At 43.3% G+C, this 10857-nt stretch overlaps 1 protein-coding gene across 1 annotated transcript; it reads left to right on the top strand.

Annotated features, from left to right (window-relative positions):
• Positions 1-2214: 2214 nt before the first annotated feature.
• Positions 2215-10235, top strand: KIAA1462 (KIAA1462 ortholog; the record flags this gene model as incomplete). Its single annotated transcript, XM_008941120.1, has 2 exons — positions 2215-5864; positions 9814-10235. Coding segments are annotated over 2 exons (3685 nt in total), but the record flags the coding sequence as incomplete, so codon positions are not given.
• Positions 10236-10857: the final 622 nt, after the last annotated feature.

Below are 10857 nucleotides of genomic sequence, written 5' to 3'. Positions count from 1 at the left end.
TTTAATCTTTAAAAAAAAAAAAATTAATCTTTTAAACAGCTTTTAATAAATGGAGGAACATCCTTTCTGTTACTGAAGCGGGCCTAACTTAAGCCTTATTTACTTTAGTGAATGCCTGACCTTGGGTTTTGTTCATTTTTAGAAAAGGGAACCAACCAAAACTCTTCTGTTTTAGTGGTTTCCTAGGAAAGACTAGAGTAATGCTTCTTTCCCTTTTTTTTCCCTATTCCTGATTTCCTACCAAATCCTGTAAACAGCCAGCTCATTCCATTCCTGTGCTGTTAGTTGTAGTTGTTGCAAATTGCAATATTATTGTCTGCCATACCTTCTTCCCCCAATATTTTTATATTTGGGTTGATAAGAAACTGGATTTACTTTGTTTATTTAATGGTGAATTGAGCTTTGCAACAATGTCTTTGGATAAAGATTAAGATTTTTAGATGCTTTTCTGAAAGACATGCTACCATTGAAGTAGGAATCATTTGGAGGAAGTCTGATGGCCTGTGTTGAGCAAGATGTCAAACTAAATAACCATAACGGTCTCTTCTGATCTTGCAATCTATGCTTCTCTACTTCCAGCGATTTCTGTATACCCTTTTATGATGATGAATGAAATCAAACAGAAGGAGCACTCCTCACTATTGCTAGAGCCTGTTTCTCACCTCGTTTTGTAAATGCAGATACAAATGGTGCCACAGCAGCATGGGGTTGAGATGAGAAGGTAAATTTGATAAACTCAGAAGACAGCATTTGTTCAGCTGCGTGTTTCCACATGCAGAGAGGCATGGAAAAGTTCATTGTCACTGCCATCAGCTTTCCAATAATGGAAGCATCCTGTTATATCTGAATAAAAAGATGTCTGTTATTTTTGGGGGTTCAGCAAACTGTACTTTGTGCTTCAAAGGCAGAACATTTTGGTCAGATGTTAAATCTTAATCCAGTTGAACTGATGCAAGCAAGATGCTCTTTATCTTTGTTTTCGGGTTTTTTTTTAAACTTTTATAGTCATAGGATGAAGTTAGTATATATGTAAAAAGAAAATTGCTGTGGACATGGATTGCTTAATTTTCATTCCAAATTTTGAATTGTATTATCTTTTCACAAACTACTATTTAAATAGATCGTGGTTTTTAGTAAAAAAGAGCCAGATGACACAGTTTATATACCTTGGGGTGGAAGGAAGAGAAAGAACTTCTTGAGTTCTATCTGCATAGTTGTCCTATTTCTGTCAATTTTGATTTTTCTTTCCAGTCTTATGCTGGTGGCAGCCACATAGTGTAAAGGCAGTTATATTGTTGGACACCTTTGGTACAAGAATAGCAGGATGTGGTTTAAGTAGAAGATTAATTATTTATATAGAAGGGTACCAATTTTGTTCACCAGTAATATATAAACCAGTTTACACTGTTCAGAAGACACAAAGAAGCTATTCTGTTCATGTATATCTGTGTTCTGTATTTATAATAATAAAAAAAAATGTCTAATGTCTTTAGTATTTCAGTAATAGATAGCAGGAGTTAATCCCTCTTTTATTTAAGTATGTTACACTTCTGGAGGTATTTTAGATTTTAAATATTGGCTACATCTTAATCAGACTTGTGCCGATACATCACCATTGATTGCTGTGGCACGCATCATTTCATTCAAAGCACTTTGAAGAAATTTGTTCCCTTGGAAAGATGAACAAGAATCAAAGCTGGAAATTACATGTTTAACTTCAGTTCTTTTACTAGGATGCAAATCATATTTCTCACAGAATATATCTTACCTTATGAAATAGCCCTCTGCCTGTTCTCCCTAACTCTGCTTTTTGGATTCCTATTAAACTTGTGTACCACAGTAGTCCCCTTGACATGTATAGATTTTGATGTAACAGAGTGCAGAACTAAGTGCAACACAATCATTTCTGGTTTTCTGGTGTCCATTGAGGAGGGCTGTGTGAGTCTGCACAGCATGTAACTGTGTGCATTTGTTTCTCTTTCTAACAGCTTTGCATAGCTAACAACATGGCAGCAGAGCATCGGTCCCTTCCTTGACTCATGTTAATGACTGGCTTCTAAATCCTCTCATTAAAATCATACAGTCATCTGGTTGCAAATAGATTAGACAAACCCCATTGGCATAACTTAACATTTGACCTCCTAATGGCCTTAACCGTAAGAGAAAGAAAGGGCATCTGTGCAAACTGCCTGTGACCCTGTGTTTCTTTTTCAGGGTTTATGACAGGCCTCAATTAGCATGGTCTTCCCAGCCCGAGACTGAGAAGGATCTCACCTACTGGAGAAGACGAGGACAGGACTTCAGTGTACTCCTGGGGTATTCCCAGAAAGCCAGTGTGGAAATGAAAGGCCTGGCTGCAGCCCCAGGGGCATCCCGGCACCCCAAGGAGAGTCAGCTGAAGGTGGAGACGGGCGCAGGGTACATCAGAAGAAGTGGCTTGCAGGGGAGTTGTGAAGTGCCTGGTGACTGCAAATGGCAAAGTCTGGGAATGGAAAGTTTGAACCAGCCAAAAAAAGCAGGGAGGCAAATGTCCGAGGGCGACAGGGAGAAGCTGCTTCAAGAATTGTATTCACTGACCCTGGGAGACAACGTACTGAACACCCACAACAAGGGGAAATCTCAGTCATTGCCGAGGGTCCTTTCACCAGAGAGCATGAGGTGTGTGGAAATGCCCGCCCTGACCAACAGTAACAACTCGCTCAGTGTAACTAAAACCCCCTCCTATCCCCCAAACAGTCTGAGTGTGGACCCAGCAAAGCACCATGAAACAGGAGGCCATTTCCTTCCCCTGGTGAAACCCAAGTATGGGAGACCTCTCAAGCCTCCGTCCTACGAACTGCAGCGGCAGACCAGGGCACCCGTGGAAACCACCGGTTTCCAGGACCACTCCCAGAAAGATGAACCTATCTCCTATTTAGCCAAAGTTAATGAGCCAAGGCAAGATTCTTGCATCCAAGACTCTGGTTTGGAGCCCCCCGTCTACGTACCTCCTCCTTCTTACAAATCCCCACCTCACCAACACGTGACCCCACATCCCCTCAGTGAAGTGCCTAACACTAACATGTACGCCAGCAGTGATCAGCAGGGTCACGCCGAGCAGGTTGTCCCCTGCCAACGACCAGCCATAAATACTTTTGAAGCAGGGGGTGACCTTTGCAAAGACAACCATCTTTCTCATGGGAAGCAAAGCCATGCAAGGCGCCCCACTGACTACCTGTGTTCTGTTCAGTATATTCCCTTTGATGATCCTCGGATACGACATATTAAAATCACACCACCGGGAAGTCTGCAGGACAACACTAAATACACTGAGAATGCATGTAGTTCCACTTCTGGTGCTTTGCAAGCGAGAGATCTTGAAGTACAGTACAACAGTGCCTTTTTGGATGCATCAAACTTGTCCAGTTCTGCAAAGGGAGAAGGAACTTCCAACAGCTCCACCCATAGCAACAGATGGTTGGCACCATCCATGGGAGATCAGGAAAATTGTGCCTTGCCAGACCAAAGAGACAGCTGTAGCACAAGGAATCACAGCCCCCGTAACGAAGCCACCGCGGAGTATGCAAAAGGCAAACTTTCGGTGAGACGTGCACATGTGGACAGCACCTGTGAGACTGTTACAAAAGTGAAAAAGTTTGAACCTGGAACTGGGATGCAGAGCAAAAAAAATTCAAAGAAAAAAATGAATGAAACTATATTTTGTTTGGTCTCTATCCCAGTTAAATCAGAATCCAGTCTGCCAGATACAGACAGGAACAACAACGTAACCCAGAGCCCTGATAAGAATGGGTTCGATAACAATGGGGCTTTGCAAGAACAAAGTCTCTTAAGTATGTCTTCAACAGACTTGGAGTTACAAGCGCTTACAGGAAGCATGACCAATAAAAATGAGTTACAAAAACAAGAGCTGTGGAGACCAGAAGAGTTCAAACAAATGAATGACCTCAGAATTATTCAGCCTACAAAGCACAGGGAGCTCAAATACTCTGGCTCCTGGCCAGGTGATCAGTACAAAGACCAGCAGACGCAGACCAGTTTTGCTGAAGAACCCAAAAGCCCACAATTTTTCCATGGTACAAAGCCTGGGCAGCCCAATAGTAACAAACTGCTGTCTCCAAAGCTCCCAGGACGTACAGCATCTACAAGAGGGTCGAAACAGACAGGGCTACCTTCGGATGAGAGAAGCTGCAGACAGAGCGCATACAGCATGAAGGGTCAGATGTACCTCAGCCAGTCTAGGAACAGTGCATTTTCCAGGACTGCCACCTCGGTCCTTCAGGCCCCCTCCCCAAAAGCCCACCAGAGCCAGCCTTTGCCTGCCCAGGAGAGGGAAACTGGCCTTCTCTCCAAGGGAGATGTCATTAAGGGAGAAGCAGGCACTCCCTGCAACAGTAAAGAGCTGTTTGGGCAGTTCCTGTTGAAGCCTGTAAGTCGTCGTCCCTGGGATGCAATAAGCGAGCTAGAAAGTTTTAACAAGGAGCTGCAAGAGCAGGAGGAGAGCATGAGCAGTGAAGAAGATTTGGAAAGTGCTGCGGCTTCTCCACTGGCAGGTGCCCTTATGCAGAGAAGGCCATCCAGAAATGAGAAGTCAAAGCAAGAGCCAACACATGGTGGGAAATCAGTAACAGTTGTGCCAGAGGTACCTGTGTTTAGGTCAGGAAGAGTTAAAAGTAAGTCTGAAAGTTGGAGTGTGGGGACGGAGCATGGTGGTGAGTCAGGCTGCATTGGCTCTCAAGGCTCCTCACAGCCAGGAGGGAGCAGTGAAGCAGTTGGGCCAGCAGATGGAAGTCTGATAACAGAAATGAGGTCGGGGGAAGCCAAGAGCAGAACAAGCAAGCAGCCAGTTCACGTGGGCCCTCTCAATAGAGTTTTGTCCAGTAGCCCAAGCAGTTCATGTCACAGTAATCCTTTCAATAACCCTGTCTTGCAGGAGATGAGCGAAGACCAAAATTACCTAGACTTTGTTAAAATGAGCAAAGGTGCAACTCCCACAAATGATACAGTATTAGAGAGAGGCTCAATAGTACCCTTATCACTAACAAAGAAGAACCAAGGGCACTCTGAGCCAGATTTGAGGTCAGTGGGACTTGATGTAGCCTCAGGACCTGGTGCTAACAATTCTGATCACTTTTCAAATGCAAATGTAGTGGAAATCCCTGTGAATGAGTCATTGCAGGCAAGAGCTGCAAGAATTTTGGGTATAGATATAGCAGTGGAGTCTCTGCTTCCGGATGACCATGTTGGGCCCCAACCAGGCACCAGCCCTGCAAATGGTGCCCAGAACTCTGAGTCATCAGCGCGGAGCACAGTAAGTGACAAAGAAGGAAAAAAAGATAGTTCTTATGAAGGCAGACGAAAGTGTGGCTGGACGGAGAGTGCTCTCTTTGTCAGAGTGGGAGGTCGATCTTTATACCCTGATGAATGCCAGACCACTAACCAGGAAGGCAGTGCTAAAACACTAGTAGCTGAGCAAGTTCTTGAACAACCTGTGAGTCCCAGCCAAGGTGAGGACCAAAACTTGGTCTGCAAGTCAGCTGTGCATCAGCATTCAGAAAAGAGAGTGAGAAGCACCTCGAAAGTGATAGAGACGCTCCAGGGCAAGCTCACCTCTCCACCCAGCCGAACCGCCATGGATCGTTTGGTGCGCATGAAAGAAGTCGACTCTGTGTCCCGGATGAGACGTCTGAGCATTAAGAGTGCAGACTCCGGAGAGGAGGTGGACGAGGAGAAGCTGTCAAAGGTACAAGAGGAGAGAGGAAGCAAACTGGCAAGCTCAGGGGCTGTTTCCAAACGTGTTATCTCTCTCAGTGAGAACGGATATTTCGGTGGAATGGACAAGAAGATCGACAGAGATTTTTCTTTAGGTAAGACCTTATTCTGGGAGATCCAGATGGATAATGTTCCCTTATGTAAGGCCTGATCGGTTTGCTTGTGCCCACATAATGCTGCTCAAATAGTAACAGGCTGTAGGTGGGACTACCCCCGTCCAGTTGACACCCACTTTGCTCTCCTTGTGGAACAGATAACGTGAATGTTCTATCGTCCCATTTTAGGAAAAGTTGCTGCAAAACTCACTTGTGATACTGAAACTCATTCACATAGACTGGAGTGCTCCCTGAGGTATTATCACTGTCTAATTGTTTCAGGGAACAGCCAGCTTCAAACAGCAGAGTTCAAAGATAGTCAGCGCTAGTGCTGGTGTTTGGGAACACGTGGTGATTTAATCATAGCCTCTCCTTGAATACCCATTTCTTCCCTCTCTAATACTTAAGTAGACACATGCTATTTCGGAGTTCATAAGAAACTAAAAATAAAAATCTGATGTTCCTTCTGTGAAGCCTCTGGGAAATGGCTGCATTAAGGGGCCTGGAAAATTCTCTCTCTCTCATGAATATTTTCCAGATCAGAGGTGGAGAATGACTGTTATCCCCAGGTCAAATGGAAAGTTGACTTTTTCACTGAACACCTTTTTTTTTTTCTTCTCCTTTGTTCCTCATCTCACTAAGGCATATAAACTTGTGTAGTCCATATGCATCCCCAAAGTAAAATGAGATGTTCTTTCTCCAAAACAGTTTCCATACGGCATTGTGTAGAACAACTGAGAATCAGTCTATGTGCAAAGGCATAGATCTCCCAGGCCACCTGTCTGGTCCATTAAATTAATTGGAGTGAGCAAATGTGTGGTGTGAAAGTTGTTAAACTAATATTAATCTCCTCCTATTTCCATCCTCTCTGTAATAGCTGACACTCTACCTTGAAACCTGCACAGGTTACTCATTAAACGTCATCAATATAATTCTGTTCACAGCTGCCCAGAACGGAGGGGCTGAAATTAAATGGAGCATACTGTAAAATGGATTTATGTATTTCCCTCTGAAGAGAAATATTTGTATGAGTTCTAAGTATTGACTCCTGCACTCTTGCAGCCTTTCCCTTCATGTCATTTGCTGTGTCCCACAGCTCCGTGTCTCCTTCTGCTCTGGACTGTATTTCTCTAGACCAGATTTTCCAAGCAGGCTAATTCAGCCTCCTTGAACCCATCAGGCCTAGAACAGCCCACATGCATTTCATATGCTTTCCTCTCTCGAGGTTTCTGCTGGAGTGAAGGAAATAACTGTTGTGGTGACATGATTTCAGGGATGTATCAAAACAGATTGTGTTTTATTGGAGAGTTATTCTGCAGCAAATTAGGTCTAAATTTACCCCTCTTGCTGCCGAAGCCAGGCTTGCATTCTGCAGCGTGCTCCCGTTGCAGCCGCTCCCTCCGAGGCGCAGCAGCCGCCCCGGGCAGTGCCCGGCCTGCGTGGATGCCCCCTCCTGCTGCGCAGGGTGACGCGCGCAGGTGGGGCAAGAAGGCAGCTCCCTCACTGGCTTCTTCCCATCCAGCGGCCATGATTTGTTGATGGCCACAAGATCTTCATCTTCCCTTAGTGAGGCACGGCTGAAAACTCATGTTTTAGAAAGGCCTGATGTTGTGTCTTCCGCTGTCAACTCTCACTCCAACTTCCAAACTGGTTCACTGGTACCACTGAAAGCCAAAATCAGAATCCTCGAAAAATTGTTGCATTTCTTGCTTTTAAAGAGTAAATATTGCTAAAGGCCATTATATTTGAAGTAGGGTGATGTTAGTTTTAGAACTACAGCCTGGGCCCATCACAGAGGCTAGAGGCCGTAGCAGAAGCAGGTTTGCACATGTATAATGCAGCTTGGCAGGTGAGCAGTCATCTCTCAGAGTAAGAGCTCTGCCAAAACTCGGCGCAAGAAGCTGATCTTACTGTGCAAATACTGATGCTAGAAGAACATCTCCAAATGTTCCCAAGTGCACTGGATGTCTTTTCTCCCTTGCTGTTTGAAGACTGCTTCCACGAGGTTGCTGATCTGGCTTTGTTCCTGTAGAGAGCATTTCAAATGAGCTTAACCAAATGTTGAATAAACATTTCTATATCAGTACTAGAACTCCAGTGTTTTTCTCCACTGAAGGGTGATGTAGCCTTACAGTCTTGCCCTTTTGCATCCTTGGTTTAGATTCTGATGGACTGGGTAAACTTTGAAGGAATAAACTGAGCCATGCAGAGGCTCCATGTCTTGTGGCCCTGATTTTCTCCCCCTGTCTCACAACTCTGCAAAACAGTGAGCACTTGCAATTTTGTGGGAAATTCTGTTAGTGTGAATGTGTCTGGCCTTTGGAAAATCAGGTCTCTGAAATGTAAATCTATCTGTATTCTTAGGTAAACCTCACACAGAACAGTTCAGAATTTTTTATACGTTCTAGCAGTTTAGATGGCAAATAATTTAGAATTGAAAAAACTTTCCTGCTTTAGAGGCATCTTCCCACACCATCAGTACATTAAGATTGGATAGGTGCAGTTATCCTGGAGTGCAGTAGCCTTCAAAAACTTTTTTTTCATCTTGTTTTTTTTTGCATTCATGTGGAGTCTGTTCTTGAAGTTTAGAAATGCCAGAAGAGGCTGAATAGTGACAAGCAGTTCTGAAAACATAGGTGTTGCTGGCACAGACTCCTTTCTTGGCTGGCCTAGCAATTTGAGAAGAGTGGGCAAGTGAAGCAATAAAGGAATCCACCCACTGGGGCCAAATCCAGAAGTTCTTTCCCAGCCAGTCCCCCCTTGATATGAGTCTGGATGCTGCAGATGGACACTTGCACACAGGAGTAAAAATTTCCCTCTGAGGATTTTTATGCTTGTTTGAATGAAGACATTCACTCATATCAACATAAAAAGTCCTGAGGATGAACGTTTTACTCCAAAGTGTGATATTTATGTGTGCAGCTATTTTCATGCTCAACTGTTTAAATGTGAGTGCTGTGGGAGTACAGCCTACGGGAGGGACGTTTAAGGTTAACACAGATACTCAGGTTGCATAAGAGCAGCAAGTAGCACACGGTAGCACAGGCTGCAAGGCTGGTTTGTCCAGACACCTCTGTAGGTAGCCCTCATTCCTCCACACCATGACTATGCATCCCAAGGAGCCCAGGGTACGTCAAACGTGTGCATGACGGCACAAAGCCCCTTCATTGCAATCCTATCCCAGAGGCACAAGGGTGAAGGAAAAGGCTCGTATCCGCTCATTTTATGGCCAATGTTGGGAAAAATCCAATTAAAAACTGTGATAGAACAGTGACCTTGGGGGCTGAGGACAAGAAAAGCGAAGTGTGGTCTGTCTTGTGAAGTGACAAATGGCAGACTGAAAATGAAGACCAATGTTAGTAATCCAGTCCAGTGCTTTCAGTGAATAACGTTCAGCACATGGGCTGGAGTTTTGCAGACTGGAGGGAGACAGTCCAGCTAACCACAGTGACCCAACGCAGCTGTCCTTTCTGTATTCCACTGAAGTCATCTGAAATTAAGGATTAGCAACTGAGCGAAAAAAACCCTGATAACTGGATGGCACCACCACTTCTTCAGCCAGCCTTTAACACCCTGCTACAATGCTTAAAGCATTTACTTGTCTTTAGTGCTCAATACAAGGAAGGACAAACCTCATGGCCTTCTCTCCCTGTCAAAGCATGTGAAAACTAGAAGTAGTCCCTCAGTATTTGGTACACTTGTTCCCACCTACCCAGGGCTTCCCAGATTCTATCTCCATGCATTTGATCCAAGTTATTCACAAAATTACACTGGTGTAAATACCGAAAGCTGTGTCAGGAATGTAATAGGTGTCTTTAAGGCTGTAAATCCAGTATTAGCTTCTTTTAAAACTAAAATCTAGGGAAAAGATGTCTCATTTCCACAGCTAGAAATGTTGAGTAGATGTCACAATACATTATTAACAGTGTTTTCTTGGGTTTTTTTTCAGATGCATATGACCCCACCAAAGTTGAAAAGGTGTGAGATGAACAGAGGAGAATAGAGAAATTTCTGCTCTACTATGAATGTTTCACTGGGGTTTTTTTTGGGTGCTTTTTGTTTGTTTTGTTGTTGTTGTTCTTTGATGCTTGGAAATTGCCTCCATTTGTGGTGTTTATGGTGTACTAATAATGCCTTTACCACTGCCACTAGAAATTAGCTATTTGTATCTGAAACTGTTGCGGAGACTACAGAAAAATCTGATTTCTACATTGGAACCATCTGGCTTTGTAGCATTAAGACTTAATACTTAATGTTGGCAGAGTTTTGATCTGAACTCTGTTTCAGTCTTCAGCAGGGATGAAATGCATGAAGTGAGGCTTTTGAGCTTTCTCTTTGGTGTAAATGTAAACATGGGAGATTAGTGAAATTATTTTTAAAAGAATGTGAATTTATAAGCTAAACCTCTAAGTATCTACCGTCTAAACTTTGTTTAACTTAAGGGATTTTTGGCCATAAAGTAGAAAGTGCTGCTGCACTCCATGGGGGAAGGAATGCAAGAGAATAGTAGCGAAGACTGATTGTGAAATTATTTCTGACTTCCAGAGTTTGAATTTGCTCAGATTAAATGCTTACTTGCCACCTAGAGAGAAGAAAAGCAAAACCCCCAAAGCTTCTAAAAGATGGATGACTTTTGTAGTACATTGTATAGAACATGTAATTATAGTAGCTGGCAACTAGTGTTTCAAACCAATGCAAAGTATACCACTGGCTGTTTTGCACTCAGTATTACCTATTTTTGTTTTGCTGTTTAGAAATTCTTTATATGAAAGAATAGTAGCTGGTTTAAAATAGCCCATTTTAACAAAGTAACTATATTTCTTGTAACAGAATACTATCTATTTTTCTACGATGTAAACAATTGCTAACAAGTGGCGAGTATAAAGAAGTATTATTATTATTATTATTATTATTATTATATTTTAAGAAGACTTATCCCTCTGAGTGAAGGTGCCCCAAGCAGATTTCACTTGTATATCTTAATGCACACCCC

This window comes from Merops nubicus, unplaced genomic scaffold (assembly GCF_000691845.1).
Source record: "Merops nubicus isolate BGI_N331 unplaced genomic scaffold, ASM69184v1 scaffold45285, whole genome shotgun sequence".
Classification (NCBI taxonomy): Eukaryota; Metazoa; Chordata; class Aves; order Coraciiformes; family Meropidae; genus Merops; species Merops nubicus.
Note: the sequence above shows the minus strand (reverse complement) of the source record. Positions and strands in the feature narration are given on the sequence as shown.